The 21,105-nt window shown below is 42.6% G+C and overlaps 1 protein-coding gene across 3 annotated transcripts in view; it reads left to right on the top strand.

Moving 5' to 3' along the window:
• Positions 1 to 21,105, top strand: part of PLEKHG1 (pleckstrin homology and RhoGEF domain containing G1) — a 53,565-nt gene that overhangs the window by 3,448 nt on the left and 29,012 nt on the right. For all 3 annotated transcript variants that reach the window (XM_074168319.1, XM_074168318.1, XM_074168320.1), the window contains exon 2: positions 17,306 to 17,406. In XM_074168319.1, coding sequence (XP_074024420.1) covers positions 17,306 to 17,406 — 101 coding nt within the window. The remainder of the gene's footprint in view (positions 1 to 17,305; positions 17,407 to 21,105) is intronic.

Genomic DNA, 21,105 nt, shown 5'->3' with positions numbered 1-21,105 from the left:
AGATAAGGAGATTCTGAAGTTTAGAATGAACTAAACTACTTTAATGAAGATTTAATATTAAAAATAAAAAAAAAGAAGAAAATAGATACAATATATACAAACCCATGTCAAGCTCCCAGGATGACGGTCATGTCACTGGCAGGCACTGGGGAAGTCCCAGACTGGACTCAGCGACAAAAGGGAACTGGATTCCAGCTCTGGAGTCAGGAACACAGATAAGGATGAAAGGCAGATGAACAGACAGAGTCCTTTTCGGACGTTGGCCATCGAAGAAAGAGAGTTGACCCTTTGATCCCTCAGCTTTTATACTGAGCATGGGGCAGATGGGATGGAATACCCCAGTTGGTCAGGTTTGGGTCACCTGTCCTGTCCGCTCCTCCCTACAGATGTGACCCCTCTACGTTTTTTCCATTTCCGACCCTCTAAGGGGCAAATAACAAAATGGGCTGACCTTGGTTGTTATGGCAATAAGTATAAGCAAGGGCCTCTCTGCATGCCATTCCTTGGCACGGAGCACAAACATTGGTCTTATTCTGGGAATGAGCAGTTTTCTCCACAATATACCGTTAATTTCAGAGAGTTAGAAGAGGCCTAGCTAAGATGTAAAATTACAGAACAGAAAATTGGTTCGGTTTTACTTCAAACCGGGACAATTGGTTTTGTTTATTTGGTTTAGTTCAGTTTTTAATACATCCACACTCATTCCTGTCATCCAGATCATTAATGAAAATTTTAAAACAGAACTGGACCCAGTATTAAACCCTGGGATATGCCACTAGTTACTGGCCTCCAACTACATTTTGTGTCTTTGGTCACCACCCTCAGGACCTGTCTGTTCAGCCAGTTTTCAATCAACCTTAGTGTCTGTTTATCCAACCCATACTTCACCACCTTGTCTATGAGGATCTTATTGGGGGACAGTCTCAAAGGGCTTGCTGAAGTCAAGGTAGACAATAGCCACTGCTCTCCACTCATCTGCCAAGCCAGTCATTTCATCATAGAATATTATCAGGGTGATCAACTTCCCCTTGGTGAATCCATGCTGATTATAGAATCATAGAATCGTCCAGGTTGGAAGAGACCCTTGGGATCATCGAGTCCAACCATCTACCCTACACTACAAAGTTCTCCCCTATATCATATCCCCCAACACCGCATCTAAACGTCTCTTAAACACATCCAGGGATGGTGACTCAACCACCTCCCTGGGCAGCCTATTCCAGTGCCCGACCACTCTTTCTGTGAAAAATTCTTTCCTAATGTTCAGTCTAAACCTACCCTGTTTGGAGCTTGAAGCCATTCCCTCTTGTTCTGTCATTAATTACCTGTGAGAAGAGACCAGCACCAACCTCTCTACAGTGTCCTTTCAAGTAGTTGTAGAGAGTGATGAGGTCTCCCCTCAGCCTTCTCTTCCTCATACTAAACAGTCCCAGCTCCTTCAACCGCTCTTCATATGATTTGTTTTCCAAATGCTTGATTACCTGGATTATGCTTGATTACCTTCTTGCCTTCATGTGCCTGGAGCTGGTTTCCAAGATTAGTTGTACACAAATGTAAAGAACATACACAGCTGTATACAAATGACCCTTTAACATGGATGGTGTGAAATTTCATGTAGGATCTCGGCACTATTCATTTTATCCAAAGTCAGCTCATTAAGACTTAGCCTAGTATAGTATTTTGGGCAGTGTCCTTTCAGTCTATGTTATCCTGAGAACAGGTAGAGTTATCATGCTTGACATAAAAGACTATGGAGTGAATGGGGGAAGATAGAATTTCACCATTTTTTATGCCTGTATTGACTTAATGCTGGTGGGCCATTAATAAGTAAATAAATAAAAATAAACTAAAAAGGCATAACTTATATTGGCTTTTGAGTATCTGGGTGGCCTTTGTTCTTAACAGCACCAAAATGCTAGACAGATGTAGAAACTAGCTTCATAGGACATGGCTAATGTGATCTATAACTGGTATTGTAGACCTGCTGAGGATCTTCAGCTTTCTTTTAAATTGCTGATAAGGGCTGATGGGCTTAGGATGAGTGAAAGGAGGCCATACAGGCACTATTTGACTCCCATTGCCCCAGGATATGTTTTAAAAACAACTGCTTTTCTAGCCAGTACAGCCATTTTGCCTGTGACCTGAAAGAAGAGCTGAACTGTGATAGTTCTGAGGTGTGCTGCTGTGATTCCTGCACAGGCAAGCATCGTAACAAAGACAGAGCGAGCTTTTCCATTGTTTGGTATGTTTTATCATATGATCTGTTGAGGATAATTAAAATTTTGAATTAGTACAGCTTGAAGCGTGTTTTGGGCAAGTTTGAGATGAGAAATTGGATACCTCCGCTTCCTGCTTGTGTCATGCTGACAGGTGTACTGGCCAGGGCAGAACCTGCAGACCTTCTCCTCTTCAGGACCCAGCATGACTTTTTCAAGTAGTAATTTAGTTATAATAGGCATAAACTTCAATTAGAGTAACTTACTGAAGTAACTCCCCCCCCCCCCCCCAGGTAAAATGCTGTCCCTCAGTTTATAATAAAAATGCATTTTGTTCCTGCAGTTCATAGGAGTCAGAAGCACATATTCATAATTTGTACAAATGCTTGTGACTGTAGAAAAAGACATCCACATCTGTGTTTCACCTTTGCAAAGTGAAGGAATAATGCAAATGCACTGTTACAGTGCATGCATCTGTCACGTTACATTAAATACACTCTCACAGTGATATCAGCCGCTTGAGAACATCTAGATCATGGAATCATAGAATGGTTTGGGTTGGCAGGGACCTTAAAGATCCTCTAATTCCAACCCCCCTGCCATGGGCAGGGACATATCCCACTAGACCAGGTTGCTCAAAGCCTCATCCAGCCTGGCCTTGAACACCTCCAGGGATGGGGCACCCTTAACTTCTTTGGGCAACCTGTTCCAGTGTCTCACTACCCTCACAGTAAAGCATTTCTTCCTGATATCCAATCTAAATTTCCCATCTTCCAATTTAAAACCATTACCCCTTGTCCTATCACTACACTCCCTGATAAAGAGTCCCTCTCCATCTCTCCTGTCCTCATAGGAGAGGTGCTCCAGTCCTCTGATCATTTTTGTGGCCCTCCTCGGGACTCGCTCCAACAGGTCCATGTCCTTCTCATGTTGGAGGCCCCAGAGCTGGACACCGTACTCCAGGTGGGGTTTCACCAGAGCGGAACAGAGGGGCAGAATCACCTCCCTTGACCCACTGGCCACACTTCTGATGCAGCCCAGGATGCGGTTGGCTTTCTGGGCTGTGGGCGCACGTTCTCCCTCTGTACTTCAGCTTTTTATTCAGGCTTTCTTTTCTTCTGACAATGTTTTCATCACCATTCTTAATTTTTCTGCTCTCTTAAGTTCTGCTAACGTTCAGTCTCCATCTTCTGGTGTCCATCAAGCTTTGTTCCGGTTTTCTCCTTCCCATCTTTCTGTAGGACTCCTTTGTGTCTCCTCTGCCCTGGAACTGCACAGCACACTTCTCCACACTGCATAAGGTTTGCAGAGGGTCACGGAGGCACAGGAACAATCTTTTCCCTGCTCTTTCTTCAGAGGAGCAGATCTGAACCAGCTGTGACTGGCAGCATCCAAGAATGGCAATTTTGGGTTAAGACCTTGTGAAGCCTGAGCTGAAACATGCAAAGGACCATTGCTAAAAGTTTCCTGTTGGGGGTACGTGAATTTGAGGGGTTTCTCCTCCCCACAATATGGTCAAATATGGGGAGATTTGCACAAAGACAGCAAAAGGCATACTCTCGGAAACAAAGTCTCCATTATGCTCCAATCTGCTACTGCCCCTCTTGGAGATGTGAGGGTATGGTTCATGTCCCTGCTAGTCAGCCTGGGGGTGCTTGTCTTCTCAGGGGGAAAGGTCACCAAAATTTTTCAACATGAGCAAAAAAAGGGCATTCTTTCTCAAAAAGGCCCCAGGGAATGTTTTTGCTGAAATCTCCTGGAACAACTCAGCAGGGAGGCAGGTTTCTGGCATGGAAAGCTTCATCTGAGGTGAGCATGTCTGTTGAAGTTATATGCACCTTGGGGGAGGGGGAACGCCTTGTAAGGGGAAATATTGGGCATTTGCAGTAGGTACGTGTTGTGGCACCAGTGATTAAGGGAAGCCCTTCTGAGAGGAAGTCAGTATCGGAGTTTTATTGTTCCTAGTTTCCTGCCTCCTGGTGCTGTGGTCAGAGGATGTCTCTTTCTACATTTAGGCAATTAGTTTAAAAAGACAACTCTGAAGACTGCATGTGTGCATTGGCATTTTTTGGGGTATGTTAGTAAAAGCACTCGTGCATGGGGTTTTTTGGATAGCGTAACTCTAAAATAAAGTGAATTCCTCCTGGGTTCAAAAGGTGGGAATCCCAACATGGCTAAGGCATCCCAGAATGTTTGTTCCCACATTATACTTAATTTCTGTTTGCAATGTCCTTTTCTATGGCTGTTAACATACATGCCTGAGGAAGATACCTTTGGATTGCTGACCTAAGTTGCACATGAAGATGTTACTCTGGAAGAGTACCTCTTGTTTTGCAGTGCAGAATTCCGGCACCCACCAAAAAGAAATGGTTTGATTTGCAGAGCTGCCCTTTGTGAGCATTTTGTAGATGAGAAATTTCACAGGGTGCTTTAATGGAAAGTTTATTGAATGTTATTGAGAAGATAACGGTGATGTGCGAGGATGTACCAGTCCCTCCTATGTAAGCATCCCGAATTTTATGGCATTGCTGTAGTCATCAGATTGTAATGATAGCGTTCTTCTGAGGCTTTTCATCACTTCTATTTCACTCAGGGAGCAGTGATGTGTGATCTCACAATTAGTATTTTTCTTCAGTGCATTAAGGCCAGAAGTTAGCGTACCGTATCAGCAGCTGGGAAGCTATAAAGCAATACCTCAGCTTCACGTACAGGCACTGCAGGTTTGCAAGTCTAGTCTGTCTGACAAAAGACTGCTGACATACTTCATTTATTTGTCTTAAATCCTCAGCACAAAAGAGAGAACGCGGGTGATGAGTGCATGGTCTTTAGGCAGTTTACTTTTAATTTCCTTATGAACAAAGTGATGATTTAGAAACAAGCTCTCCTCTCTGGGGCCAGCTGCAGAGCCTGCCCGGTACGGAGAGAAAAGACATTTAGTTTGGATTTAAACAGTTGTATTCAGAGTGAGATTCATCCTTCTTCGAAATTTGTCTTGTTAACGACATTAAAAAGCAGTGAAAAGCAGGTTAGCACACATGCTGTTCTTTCTCACTAGAGATTGATCCTTATGCATTTAGAAAATTTGGCTGAGCAATTTCCATTACCTGCAAAACAAATATTATTATCATGACAGTGATAAGTTTAACTATGATTAGTATTTGGTATACTTTTGAGCTGATGAACTTTCTCACTGCTTGGTTTTTTTTCATCCATGAAGGAAGAGCTGTGATTGACCTCCTCAGGGAAAGCATGGCTTAAAAGCAAGGAAAATTTTCTCCAGTAGTGTTGAGATATGATAGCTGAAATGAAATTGTGCTTCAGGATCTCAGTACGTACTAAAGAGGTCGTCTTGAAGTTTGTGAAGTTTAAACAGAGTTACAATAGTATAAATTGGAATAGAAAAATGTTACACTTACAAAAATCTGTAATAAATTTGGAAGCAGCTGTATTGGAGAATGTTAATGTTTTGTTTTGTTTCTGGAGTTGCTGTTTAAAAATCAGGACCATAATTCATAGTAGACACTGTTGAGAGGTGAGGTATTTAAGAACACCAGTGGGTATGTTACCAAGCAGGTGTAAACAGCTGTTCTGGCTACGCTTAAAGAAATACCTGAATCACTTCTTTCTTTTGAGGCAGTAGGACTGCTCAGTTTTCCCTGCAGACTTCTTGCTTCCTGGATGTGAGCCATATTAAACATCCTAAAGCAACCTGAAGTGATGAAACTATACACAAACTGTTGTTCATGTGTGTGTCTCAAGTAGTTTTAGATGAGGTCATTTCTGAAACTCCAGATCTCAAACAAAAGTATTTTGCCAGCTATGTATGCCTTAAGCTTCTCATCATCTGTGCCATTAAATGAAACCAAAAGAAAAGCAGAATCAAAACCCAAACCTTGTTTTTTTGGGCATATGAGAAGGATTCTGGGCTTTGGAAAAAGATGTTTTATAGCCGTCCAGTAAGAATATATTGTGTTGTGAAGGACCTGAAGTAACCCAACAAACCACTTATGTGGAAAAGGCAATTGCTTTATGTTGTGATATGAAGAGAGCTGTTTGTAAGCTGAATTCCTAGGAAATACGCAAAGCCAGGGTTAAATACACTTTTTATTACCTGCATCATCACTACTCGGTCTTATTTCTGCTGGTAACATTCATAAACGTCTTTCATTCAGCACGTTCCCGAGTATTTGAAAGACACCGAATAAAATGTCATCGCTGCCTTGTGTTTTCTCTGCCTTTACTTTGCATCCAGTTCTTATCTTACAGCCGGAGCGCAGAAACTTGTTGGGACAGGGACCGCCTTTGTCAGGCGGTTGCCGAGCTTCACCGTGTGGCCGGGACCGCAGGCATTAAGACAGCACAAATATATAGGCGTAACTTTGTGTTTGTTTTCAGGTCGGCTCTGTGTTTGGACAGCACAAAAGAGCGAGTTATACTGCAGTAATAAATGAGCTGCCTGTAAGCGTACGGTGAGCCTTTCTCAAGCTCTGGGTGGGAGAGAGGCTGCTGCTTTTCCAGGGGGCTGCAGAATTGCTGCAACGCCCAGCTGCCGCCACTCTTGTCCTCCCTTTTCTTGCAACAGGGCGTTAAATCGCTCAACCATGCTGTTTGCAACCTCCTACCCGCTTTCTAAACGCGAATTAATATAGATACAAGGGTGAAAGTTAATCTTCTATTCCGGAAAGCTTTATTCTTTTGGGAGGGAGGAGGCAAGGGGAAGATGTCGTTAAATACAGGGTGCTGGTGGTGGGCAGGGGACTCCGGGAGCGAAACTTTGCTCCTGGGACTGCGCCGGAGGCTGGAGCAGGAGGTTGTGTCCCTGGTTAGTGGGATGTATAAAGCCCTTCTGGAATTCAGAAAGTAACAAAAGAGAGATCTGTTCACCTCTGCCCCTCTGGCTTGCTGTTGTTCACTGACAGCAGATCAGCAGGGCTGCAGCCCTGAGAAAGCAGGTTTGCAAAGAATGGGCAGCAAAATGGTGAGGAATAGGGCTGAGAGCTGAGAGGCAGGAGAGAGGAAGTGCAGCTTATGCTGCGAAATTTTTGGTAAATATTTAAACGATTTACTAAGATGATACATTTTTGCAGAATGGTACACTTTTTGCAGAATGATTGGGATTTCTGTAAAGAAATTTCAAAATTTGGAAGTGATATCTTAAAGCCAAACAAGTTTCTGCATTTCCAGCCAGACCATAGTTTCTGGAATTTTATTTGCTTATTATGGCCATTTCCATTTTGGTCCATGGAAATATTTGACCATTTAAAATTTCTTATATCATTGTTATTAAATATTCCTTGTCAGTGAGCAGTGTTCTTCTAGCAATCCATGACCTTTAAACCTGACGGCTTAACAAACCACATAGCAGTCTCTCTCTTTTCCGCTCTCACCACTCCCACGGATTAAGGTGTGGAGGTAGCTGTTATGTTTTGTGGTTTCATGAGAAGACCATTATGCATATAAAGCACTTTTTAAAAGTTTTTACTTGCAAACCGCCCACTACTATAAGCTTCCATTTCATTGCTGTTCATGTATTAATAATAAAAGCCATCCATAAGTCTCTGGGAATCATGTGGTTCCTGAGGTTAAGATTAATGTGTGTTTCGGATGTGTGCAGATTTTCTCCATTGTGCTGGCTTTACGTTTTTATTCTTTGGAAAACAGACTCAGTTTCCCTTCTTGTGTTTTAAAATAAACATTTCTCTTCTGGAATGTCTCATTTAACTTGTATGCACATCAAGATCTCCTTTAAAAAATGTCAATGTTCATTTGCCTTACAAATTGGGGAGAGTTTATTTAACAGGGCAAGGGTCTACAGCACAAGACTCAGGTTCCTTTCCTGGGTGATTCACACATTCAAAGGCTAAATATGCCTTAGTAATTCTCTGTGCTTTGCTTGACTATCGTTCAATAAGGTCATAATCAGACCAACTAAGCAGTGTTGTGAGAATTAAATTATATCTGATGAACTTTGAGATTTATTTTTTTTTAATTTGTAATTATTAAACATTTTCAGCTGGTACCTTTTAGAAAAGCTCTAGGTTATTGAATGATGATGATAATGATGATTGACGCTGATGTGAAGCCTCAGTTGCAGCCTTAGTTTTAGAAATCTTTAGAGCACTTACTTCATCTACCTAGCAACTTCAAACTATTTGACATCCTAATTACAGTTCAATGTTTTCATGTGGCTGTCCTCATTGCTGTAGCTTATTTCTTCTGTGTTTCCTCTTAACTTTAGGAAGCCCATTAGATGGGGGCCTCACATAGCTCTTCAAGGAAGTGTCAGTAAACATTCTGTCTGTTTGTTACCATCCCACGATCTCCATCTGCTCTCTGAACTTGCCTCTTGCTGCACCTCTGAGCAGCAATTCTGAGTGCCAGATTCTGGGAAAAATTCCTGTAGCTGTGATTTAGCATTGGTTGGTGGCTGATACCTGAAGATAAACATGGGTCGTGGTTTTAATCAGTGGGTTACAGCTTCAATGAATTAGTGTGCTGAAGTGTCTAAGTGGGGTTACATGTGAGTTTCTGTTCCCAGTTGATTTACCCACATTGTCTTTATAGATGATGGACAATTTAGGGGACTTGTCTGTGTTCAATTCATGAATCCCAGTTTCAGTTTATGACTGTTTTTAGTGCATCTTGATCAAATTACAGTTTGATTTAATCGACAGCCTGCCTTCCAAGGTGTCTTTTTAAGATGGGAGACTTTAGCATGAACTTTCTGCAGTTGAACAGAGGAATCTTCTTGAACTTTGATTGTGTTTTGTTAGAGGAAACATTAGTTTCAGCAAAGGTGGCAAAAATCCATGAAAGCAGACCATCCAAGCAGGCTGGCAGTTCAGTGCTGGCTCAGCTGGTGGCAGGCTTTGACCCTCCAGAGAGCTGCACAGGTCGTAATGCAGCATTCCTTCTAAAACAGCTGATGGGACAAAGTTGACACAAGAAGAAAGCAGGCCTTGGGCAAAAAGAAAGGACAGAAAACCCTGCACTGGTGGAGATCGTAGGACATGTGTCTCCTTCCACCCCAGTCCTAGGAGGGAGCTGTGGAGCAGTGCTGGAAGCTAATATGGGCATCCTCTGACACTGGGGCAGGGTAAAGCAGGCGTGCAGAGGCTGCTTTAGAGGCTCAGACTCTGAAGCAGTGAGGGGGTGCCCACAGCTGCAGAAAGCTATGCTGGTACCTCCCAGCCATGCTTAGTAGTGAGGCTGTTGTCCTAGTCCAGGGACCCTACGGAGGAACTCGGTGCAACAGCGTAGGGAGTGTTGAGGCACCTCTCACTTGCAAAGTTTTCCAGGGCAAATGCTTCAGTTCAGTTCCTGGGACTATCTGTGCTCTGACAACTTGAAGTCCTGCAACAAGATCTCCTGACTGTTATGTTGTTGATGTGCCCTAGAAATTTCTGACTTTGTATACAACCCCACTGGTGCTCATGTTCTGCATGGGCACAACTCTTCAAAAGCAGCCTAAACCAAAGAAACTGTGCATTTTACAGGTGCAAGGCATAGTGTTAGGACTCAGGAATTCCTCACTGCTAATTTTGGCTGACACGTACTCCCCCTGTGGCTTTCCATGCATGTGGATGAAGCCAAGGGGACCTACTAGGGGTCACTGCTTCCAGTTGTTAGTATCTGTAATGGGGTAGTGTTTTAACATCTATAATATAGGTAGGAAATAATGTTGATTATAGAAAATCTGTCTCTCAAGAATAGCTACCTGAAAAAAAATATTTTTCATCCATTTCTCTTCTGTAGGTAAAATTTAAGTTAATACTGTTAACTTTAACTTAACTTGTTTGCAGAACCCTAACTGGAAAGTGTAGAGAGAAGTCTGTAACGATCACCTTACTCTGCAATGTTAAACAGTGGAAAGAAAACATAAATGTCCTCTATTTTTAGTCTTTCTTCATACCATATTCTCATGAATGCTCTCACCATCAATCTTTGCCCTTTCTACATGCAGTCAGCGAAGTATCGTCTTACTGTATCACACCTGCTTTATTGCTGTTATCCACAGGCTGCGTGTGAGCCTGCTGCACGTGTAAATTGGGTGGTTCTGAGGAAGCTGGTCATTAACACAGGTGAGCACGATATGGCTTTCTCCACCACCTCCACCCAGGGCCTGGGGAGAGGACTGATGCCAGCAAGGTGGCCTCCTGCCAGTGCAGAGACTCTGCTCTTCTGCGCAGACATTGGAGAGGAAAAAAAATCAATCACAAACCACATCTAGTAACAGATTGTTTAAAGCATAGGGATTACTTTTTCTGTTCCCATTTGGAGGCTTGCTGGATGTCAGTGGTGGGAGGTACTCTCCTCATCCTTCACCCTTGATGGCAGCATGTAGGTGGGTGCTTCAGAGCCCACCTGGGAAGCCCGATGGAGCTCTTTCCCACAGAGCTTTGCTAGCACTGACAAGGAGCAGTCCTACGTACAAGGTACCGAGGGACATAAAGCAAATGGAAGAGGGGTTAGGAAGCACACAGAGCACAGGAGCTTTCTGCTCCCCTTGCTGAAGTGAGCAGAGGAGGCCGTGTCTCCAAGTCTGTGTTGTCCTTAGAAAGACCCTGGGTTTGGCTGTTGGTTGGTGGCAGGTTTGTGCATAGCCCCAGACAGGTGCTGATCTTTTGGACCTGTCCATGCTTTGGCTGATGTGAGGGTTTTCCTGCTTCAGATGTCTTTTAAAAAACCCCACCAAATACCACCTCCCCCATTTTCCATGAAAAGTAAAAGGTGGAAAGACATGCTTGAGAAATTTCCTTCTTCATTTAAGTTTCTGGTTTTCCGTGTAGAGAAGCTGTATGATGGACAGCACAAGCATTTTCTGAGGTTTGATTTACTGTCATCGTTAATGTGCAACATCTGTAGGAGAAAGAAAACACGGCTCTGATTTTTATGGTGCTCAAACTGCAGCTATAGTTAAAAATATGTTTATTAGTTAAATATAAGCATTAAGCCGTATTAGGCTACTGTATGACAATATGATTGTGTTACTCACAGCCTGGGTTAGTGGTTGTGTTACTTACATGGAAACAAGAGGTTTGCTGCTAAGTAGCAAATTCTCACCATCACAGGAAAGAGCATTTGAAAAGTTCCTCCTCTGCCTGTTGGATCTGTACGGGTAAGACACTGAAACAGAGCTGCTGCCACTTCTGCTCCTCCTACAGTGGAGTTTCACAAGTGGGGTGTTAAGGGTGCTAATTATCTTGATGGGCATGGATTTCTGCCTGCCACGTGGGAACATGCCAGGCTGTCTTTGGAGGGCTGAAAACAGCAAGGGCTTTGGTACGGGATGGGAGGTGGGAAATGACTGTAAGAGCAATTGGGCACTCTCAGAAGGGAAGGATGGTTTCAGTCAAAATGAGGCTGCCTGTAGGTATGTGACTAGTTTTGGCTGGTTACAGAGACTGAAGAGGAAGAATATGGAAGACACAAGATGAAGGCAGGAAAGCAGTCAGAAATGTGTTAAGTTTGGCTGCGTGAAATGTTTTGCTACATGTGTCTCCAGGTAAACCACTGTGCAGATTACAGGAGACCTGCACTGTAATAGTGGGCTTGTCTTCTTCCATCACAAAAGGTGATGAGAATAAAGATAATTATATGCTTTAAGGAGAAAGCCTGACAAAAGGGTTTGATATAGGAAGGAGATGGATTTGATTTAGATCTCAGTCAGTCCTTGGGCTGATGTACCCAAAGGAACCAGAGCAAGAAAACAAAGTATGTATGGTTTACAAGTGCACCTTTGCTTTGCAGAATACAGTTGTACTTTGAATAATTGAAAAGAGCTGCAGTGAGCTGCTCTGACCAGAATTCAGCATCCTTGGCCACCTGTTGTGGAGAGTATGCTATTTTTTGACCCACAAGGCATTCAGAGTATGTTGCTGTACATGCCAGGTAAGTCCATAAATAATAAGAAAAAAGTAATATAAAAAAAAATCAGGCAAAAGGGGAACTGGCACGGGTTATAGTTACCTATATTATCAGCAGAATTAGCAGTAGGGAGCATGTTATACTAATTATCCTGTTATACAGCAATGGTTGCCCATCTTTCTCTGGTTACAGGTACGTAGATGGTTTGGTCAGCATGGGTCTAGCTAGCAGGCTATAAATGGGGTCCACTTTGTGGCGTGTTTTACTTCTGGCCTGCAGCCTTTTCCTCAAAGCAGTGTGGAAACAGTGCTTAGGTGCTCCGGGCTGCTGAACCATTTGAGTGGTTCCTCTTCTGCACAGCCATCTGATTTGGGCCACATGCATCTGCGCAGGGTAGAGGGAAGTCAGGCAAAAATATACCCATGAGTATGTTATAGGATCTAGGAGTAAAGGCTGCCTTATCAATAGCACAGATCTAGGGAATATCAGAAAACTGGGGTCTGAGGGATGCTGTGGCACTGCCTGGATTTAGGTCCTGCTTGATTTAATATTACATATTCCTCCTCATGCTGCAACACTAGAAGTCACTGGAGTTTTGATAAGTACCTGGTTTTAAGCATTTTTTGGTAAGAGGCTGGGTTTTCTTGATGTAAGTCCTCAGCGCTTGAGCCAAAGTGGGTGTTGCTGAAGTCCAGAGACTTAGAGCAGCTTTGCTTTCTCCTGCAGCCTGTTTAGGCGTTGGAAAGCAAGTTTCTGGTGGGTAGAATCCTTCTTTTTTTCCTTCTTTTTTTGGTATTGATATTTAGTCAAATATTCAGCGTTGTCTGCCTGTCTCTTGCTCAAGGTGTACATGCAGGGGGGGTTGAACTAGATGACCTTTAAAGGTCCCTTCCAACCCAGACTATTCTATGGTTATGCAATAAAGCTGCTCTTTTGACAATTTTCCTTATCTCTGGTGATATTCATATATGTGCAGTCCTGTTCTGTAAAGGGATTGCTAAGAACTTCCATAGTATATATGCTTCTTGCAGGGCAGGGTAAAAACTGATTTTTGTTTTACAAGGCGATGTGGCTTTTACCCATTTTTTAGCATTACCATGTTAAAGCTACCATTAACATTACTAATTTTAACATGTAATTTTAGTGTTGCCACATTAATGGCTTACCTATTTTTTGTTACTGTTCATCCTGTAGTCTGTTTTTAAAGCAAAATGTGTGTCTGTTTTCAAAGGAAAACCTGGGTGGCTAGATGAAAATATCCCACTATTTTGCGTTGTTTCTAAAGTTTGGTCATGGAAAAAATTAGCTTAATCAATACTTGAAGGTATTTGTGCTCATTTCATCCTTTTCTTGACAGTTTTCTCCCATTTCCAATTCATGTAATTATTTTCTAGCCTCTGAGGGTAGTATTGTCATCATTTCGTTCTTCCAGAGATCTTTCCCGTGTGATTATGGAGGAGACGGTAGTCAGATGTGCAGCTTTGAACAGACATTCCTCCTGATGGGTTTGGCGTGATGAAAGACAAATGGGGAGAACGTCAAACCCAGCAAGGAAGGCAGGGCAGCCTGGCAAGACTCTTCTAGTTTTTGGAGAGCTTCAGGAAATAGGATGGGAAAATTGTGCAATACCATTAGAGCAAACCTTGCTCCGTAAATCAATCTAAGGAGACAGGCATTTGTGGATTTTTTTTTTCTCCTATAAAGTAAGTTAAATGTTTTTGCCATAACTGCAGAGAAGCAATAAAAGGCTAGTGAAGGCAAAGGTTATAAAGAAATCATTCAGTGCCGACAGAGGGTCCATAGATGCTGACAAGAAACAAATAAAGTGAATAAGGCTGGTGCTCCGTTCTGATAAATTTCATTGATTTCTGCACCGTGTCATTATGGTTGCAGCCTGCCCTGTTATCTTGTAGCTCCAGACCTTTCATTACAGTTTCAGATGATAACAGCTGTTGATACACTGCAGGAGGTTGCAGTGACTGCCATGGGGGTAAAGTACCATTTGCTAAGAAATAATTAGGAAAAATCCCATGGCTGGGTAGCTTTGATCTGCCTGTGGTGTTGTCCTTGCAGAGGACATTATACGCCAATACTGCATCTGTTTCCTGGATGAGTCCATGAAGCCTTTACGAGAGCACACGTGCTCTATAAAGCAGTATAACCAGCGCGAGTGGTGTGCTGCTGCGCTCTGCCTGGTCACCAACCACTGTGTCAAGACCATCCAATGTCCACCTCCTTCACCTAAACACGGATATCTGAAGCTTTTTTGCCGCTGTGGCTTCCCTACTGTCAGTGCTTCATTAGGGAGTCCGTGTCCAGCTCAGGTACCCACTCACACGTGTAACAGCAATGCAAACATGTCCCTGGCTGACAAACTTGCACAAGCCTCAAGTCAGCAATATTGGACAGGAGGAAATGGGCACAAACTTGAATGTAGGAAGTTCCACCAAAACATGAGGAGGAACTTCTTTACTTTGAGGATGGCAGAGCCCTGGAATAGGCTACTCAGGGAGGTGATGGAGTCTCCTCTGGAGACATTCAAAACCCGCCTGGACATGTTCCTGTGCAACCTGCTCTAGGAGAACCTGCTTTGGCAGGGGGTTGGACTAGAGGTCTAGAGGTCTCTAGAGGTCCTGTCCAACCCCATGAGATTCTGTGATTAACAAAAATAGAACATGAAATCAGTCCCCAAATCCTGTGTGATGCCCTGTCAGTATGAGGTGGGATACAAGGTACCCCTGACTGCGTTTTAGGGAAATAACCGCCTCCCTTTGCTCCAGGTAAGCACAAGTCCAACCATTAGTTTCTGTTTTGTTTCTGATCTGGTGCTGGGAGGAGAAGGAGGCCTGAAGCGCAGTCTTAAGGAACTTTTAACCAAAGAGAGAGGACAAGCTGTAGGTGTGTGGTATAACCCGATACTGGCATACGCTGTGTGGATGCTGGGAAACTGCCAAAGCACCTGCAGGCTGCTGCTGCGCAGGAGCGCTAGACAGCACTTGGTTCCCTCTTTCTTACTAAGGGTGGGTGAAAGACTGAGAAGAGTATCCGTATGTGAAAGAAAACTGGGATAAGAGGACAAAAGGAGCACAAACCAGGTCACGTTTATAATACTGTCTACAATACTAGAAATAACTGGGGTGTTTGTTATCTTGAAGAAACCCAAGGTCCAGCTATGCTGAGATGAATGAATTTGAAAGGAACTTCTCTTTATTGAATAAGTACCCTGTATGGAGTTACTCATTGTGAGATTTCCATTCCATTCAGCTTCCCCCATCATACCAGCTCGGGCTGCTGCAGTGCTCCTGCAGTGCTAAAAATGTTTTCAGAGGATCACAGTTCCGCTGGAGCATTTCTGCTCTTTGCTTTTATATGCGGATTTGTATTAGTGGGCAGAAAAGGTTATTTAGTTACTACTGAAGTAGGCCGGAATCTATCATCCACTTCTGCCTTTGACCTACCGTATTGCTTGCTGCACTCCTCTCTGCCTCACCATCCTGAACCTTTCACTCTTCTGCAGCTTCTGACTACAAATAAAAAGCCAAGAACGAGTTCAGGGAGTCCCAGGGATGCGGTTCCAATGACTTACTGCACACATATATCTCAAGGACAGGCTTGGACTATGAGGCTGCTGTCAGCGAGGAGAGAAGGTAGAGTACAGGTCAGGTGCCATCGGAGAAGAGATGAGGTGGCTCTCCTGGGACCTGTCTGCTTCCCTGCCCACTGCTGCCTTTTGCTCTTCTTAGAGGCGCTGAGGTTGCCTTGGAATAGGCTTACTTGGTTTTCCTTGGCAAAAAATACTGAGTATTGGGGGTGATGAGGGGTACTTTTAACTGGAGGTGATGAACGTGTGGATTATTGAGCATTAGGATAGGGGGAGGGGACAGGAAAACCTACTGGTACCTAAACCTGAATCTTGGTTACACCAGTGATTCTGCTGATGCTGTTTCAGTTGGAAAGAAGGGTAAGGGAATGGAGGCTCGAGCGCTGCAGTTCTTAACCTTCCTTATGAGGGCATCTAAAATCCAGAAGTCAGATCCATGGTTGATCCAAACCCTTTGTCTTCATGGGATTTACACAGAGAATAAATCTTGGCCAATGTATGTGTTCTGTAATACTTTTTTCTTTAAGACTCTTTAAGTAACTCTTTAAGACAGTTACATTTTAGAAGTTTTCGTGGTCTCATTGACGTTTTGCAGGGCTCCTTCCTTGCAGCACTGTGGAATGCTGTGTTACTTTTGGGAGGTTGCCACACCATGTTGTCTAGCCCCAGGCTAAGGGATTTTATTTATTTTTATTTCGCATTGTTTCAGCTGTTTTCACTTTTACTTTATTTCCATCCTCCAGCAGAATTTCTTCATGAATGTGGCAGCACATTGGGTTTCTTGGTTTATGAGTTGTAGCTAGTTAGTAGCCTGCTGAATTTGTTTGCCCTTATCTGAGAAATTTTAATACTGTAGCAGCAACAGAATGAAAGGTGACACTTTGGGAGCTGAGCTCTTATCAAAGTGAGGGGAGAGATGGGAAAGTTGTTCTCCCAGAGCACTGCTGATCTGAGGTTTTTCTGACTGTCTTGTTCCTAGTCAATTGAAGTCCCTGGGTGAGACAGTGTCACTCTTGTAAATGCAAAAGGAAATCTTTGCTAGTGTATAGAGCAATATAATTTGCAATGTATCTGCATGTGTGGTTAAATTATGTGCATGTGTATGTGTTGAGACCTCTACAAACTCTTGATTGTTTTCTTAACTATGATTTTAGAACGGTAATTTTTGCAGTGGCTGCTTTTCTCAGCCTGTGTTGCTTATATGCTTTCTGCTCTTCATTCTATAGGTCTTCTGTTACTAAGACTGCATTAAATGATATTCTTCATCTCTTATTTTTACATTTTTTTTGTCTTTAAGCCAGTTAAATGATCAATTAAGCTGTCATTGTGAATGAAATCTGAACACATTTGTGTATCTGTAGCAAGAGAAATGTTGGCTGTCCTGTCTAAGGGCTATAACTTAGCATTCAGTCTTTTGTTATCTTCTTGGTTTCAATGAACAGATAAGTACTGTTGCTGTATAATAGAGGGACTGTTTGCAGAGGGGCTACTGAAGGCTTTACTGTAATAATAAGGTGAAACTGATATGAAGAGACTCGTCTTGTACAATAAAACATAGCTCCGTTTACTGATCTAGAAAAGGAGGAAATGTCTGAAGACCCGCTTCTCATTTCTCTTGTAGGATTACCTCGACTGTATCACTGACCAGACCAAGCTCTCCCTGGGGACAGAAGAGCGATCAGCCCTGTTTGGAAACATACGGGAGATCTACCGTTTCAACAGGTAAATTCATATTTAACTAAATGAAAACAGTTCGATAGCCTGCGTTAATGGGGAGGGAGCAAGCCAACCAAATACTCTTTTATCACTTTAATACAGCCAATATATATAAATTGAGAAATTCTCTATCTTTGATTCTCAGCAGGGTTGGTTTGCTGAGATCAGATTTTTTTAGCTGTTTATTTCATAATTCAAATGTGGTCTCCATTTACTTTTTTTGTTTTCATGCTGAGTTTTTCCATGAATTTAGGCCTAACCTGCTCCATACCTTAACTGAGCCGAATGCAAGACCACTGTGAATAAAATTCTTGCCTTACGCAAGAGACAAAATTTTAATCCTACTATACTGGGTCCTTTTGTGTACCGATATACATCACCCAGACCTGGCTTTTGTAGTGTTTTGTACTACTAGGGGCTTCCTGAATTAATTTCTCAAAACTGTGTTCAAGCACCTTTCTGTTTATTGAAGGCTTCTGTTCAGTATCTTTACAGCCTTCTCTAAAACTTCGCAGATGGGATTCTAGCGTATATTGGAAGCCTGAAGTAAAATTTCCTGCTTGTACAGGTAGTGCCGTGCTGTGTGGGACCTGTGGTATCTGCACTTTTAGGAGCATGCTACTGATACTTCTTTCTGAATCCTCAGTTACTATAAAAGTAATTAACTTGTTCAGCGTTTGAGGAAAACCTGAATATTCAATTGATGCAAGAAATACATTGGAATAAAGTTCCCCCATCTTTTATATCCCATTACTCCTGTAGAAGCTCTCTTAGCTCTGCTGTAGTTGACAAAACAGCTCCCAAACTACTGTGTTTTCTGAAGAAGAACAAATAATTTAATTGAATCAAAAGAGGAGTATTAGTGTCAAAGAGCATCTTCAGTGTTTTTCCATCGTCATGGGAAGTTACTTTAAAGTGCTTCAGCTGGTGGGATTGCTGTTCATTATCAAAGGGAAGAGTGGGGACAGATCTATTCAGAACTTACAGACAAAGATGAAACCTAAAATCTTTTCTTGAAAATTAAAACAGCTATTGCAGAGTAATGGAAATACACTTAACTAGAAAGCTGCTGTGTCCTGCTTCAGCTACAACTGACCTGACTAAATGTCTAACGCAATAGAAAATACCTAGTGGTAGCCTGATCATGTGTTTTAGAGCCATGAGACAAAGATTGTAAGCTTACAGCTTCCCAGCGGTCACAGGATGGAAAAAACCAGTCCTGGCCATTATATTTTCCAATCCTTCAAAGGCTACCGGAATGGCAGACTTGGTAGCTAGGACACATTTATACCAGCATCATTGCAAATATTACCTAAAAAAAATACCTTCAAGTATGATCAGTCATTATACAGAATAATTGACTTGCAAAAAAAAAAAAAAATCGCAGAGACTAAAAAGAAAAAAAAAAAAAAGAAAAGAAGCAGTTCTGGGCGATTTTAGAGATAGATATGTTACAACGGTTAAAATTTACTAGAAAGTTGTCCAAAGCCTCTAGTAAATTACTAATGTGTTTCAGGCCTTCTAATTTAAAATTCTACATGGAAATTGTGAGCTTTTAAGACTGAACTCTCATTGTGGATCCCAGTGTAGCTTCCAGGATTAAGTTCCCTCCTGTGTGAAACTTGGCATGTAGCTTCTGGATCCTAAACATACTCTAGATCATTTTTATTTATTTTTACCTTTGAAAAAGGTCCATTTGGCAGTACTGTGTTAGTAGTTTCAGATGCTTTTTGTGAGGATGATTTTACAGTTTCAGAATTACCTTGTTTTTCTCAAACCATTTGGTCGGGTTTTTTGGATTTTGTATAGCACTGAGAAATTTCCTTTCAGTAAATGGGAATTTCTCTCAGCCAAGCTACTTAGTGATTTCTAGGTGTTGTGTTGAATGGCAGAAATGATGGTCAGGATGGTAACTGCTAGTCCTGTGACTGTGATCTCTTTTTGGAAAGCTATTTCTTAAAGCAGAACCACTGACTATATACTGGTCCACTGTCTCTTGGGAAAGCTCCCCCACTATTAATTTATTTATTTGGAAGGGGGAAGTGTTCTTTAAGTCAGCATTTGCTGCCTTTCTTCCCTGGAATCTCCTATTGAGATTCTCTCCAAGTGTCATTTTAGGATAAATTCTCCACCTGTTACCGTGACTATTCTGAAATGGGAACTCTGCAGAGAAACATGCTCAAGGTCAGTACTTCTACCCACACTCAGACAATCTTAGGAGAGGCCAAGCTGAAACCTCTGCTGCTGGCACAGATCATTCTGCACGGTCCTCGTTGATCAGCGATTACTGAAGCATGCAAATACAGCTCGGGACCATTTTCTCTAACTGCTGTAGTCAGCAGTTCCTGTGCTCTGAGCTTCACGGTGGTAAGGGCTGGCTTGGTGTCAGGAGGAGCTTTCATAAAACCTGTAAGAGCTCCCCTTTAGTGGAAGAAGGTTGTTTTTTCTGAGTGGAAAGAAATCAGTCTTGGCCACAGGATTTCTGCGATAGTGAAGTTGTATCAAGGCTAAATTTCTCTTGATTGTCTATTTTCTTTTTACTGAAAGTCTGAGCTTTTCAGACTAATTTTTCCAGAACTTTATATGGTGAAAATATTCTACCATGAAGACCGGATTGTGCCTGCTGTGTCCATTTTTGTTTTGAATGCTGTGCTCTGTCAGGCACTGAGAGAATTAAGTTTTTTGGAGATTCTGTTACTTTAGCATTTATGGCTAGACTGTGCAGAACTTGGTCATCAACTGTTGGGGTTTTTTTGTCATGGGTTCAGGACAAACCATGCTGTTTCCTTCTTGCGTCTTTCCATTCCTTCTATTCCACGCAAATTGCCTGTCCAATGTCCCTGTCATTACCATCTCTCACTTCCTCCAATTTGCATCAAAACGGAGGAGAAAAATACTTGTGTCTTGCTTCAAAATGGTCTGGTGATGATATAAAATGAATAAAATAATAAAAAAAAAAAAGCACCTCACCTGAATTGTGTGTGCAAATATGGTGATTGTAATCACTATAAATGCATTTATCTCACAGAATCACAGAATGATATGGGGTTGGAAGGGACCTCTGGAGATCATCTAGTCCAACCCCCCAGCCAAAGCAGGTCCTCCTAGAGCAGATTACACAGGAACATGTCCAGGCGGGTTTTGAATGTCTCCAGAGACGGAGACTCCACCACCTCTTGACCTCCTGTAATCAATACCTTGATACTAACCTGCACTTTGTCCTATTGAAAGTCTTCACCCACATGGGGAAGATAAGTGTATTGTCTTGAAAATAATTTGTACTCCAAAAAGTCAAAGCCTAATCCTAAAAGGCATTGTAATGAGACTTTTATTCGAGTTGAAAAAGGAACGAATGCACTAGGTGAAAAATTGCCAGTCTCTTCATACTTACCTCTCTCATCCCAAAGGGGTTAGCGTTAGCTATTGGTGATGATCGTGCAGGTTCAGATTTTTCCAGCCCTCAGCAAATTTGCAGACGACACCAAGTTGGGTGGGAGTGTTGATCTGCTGGAGGGTAGAGAGGCTTTGCAGAGGGATCTAGACAGGCTGGCTGGATGGGCTGAGACCAACGGGATGAGGTTCAATAAGGCCAAGTGCCGGGTCCTGCACTTGGGTCACAACAACCCCAGGCAGCGCTACAGGCTTGGGGCAGAGTGGCTGGAGAGCTGCCTGGCAGAAAAGGACCTGGGGGTGTTGGTCGACTGT

Source organism: Numenius arquata, chromosome 2, assembly GCF_964106895.1.
Source record: "Numenius arquata chromosome 2, bNumArq3.hap1.1, whole genome shotgun sequence".
Taxonomy (NCBI): Eukaryota; Metazoa; Chordata; class Aves; order Charadriiformes; family Scolopacidae; genus Numenius; species Numenius arquata.
This window is presented reverse-complemented; position numbering and strand designations above follow the sequence as displayed.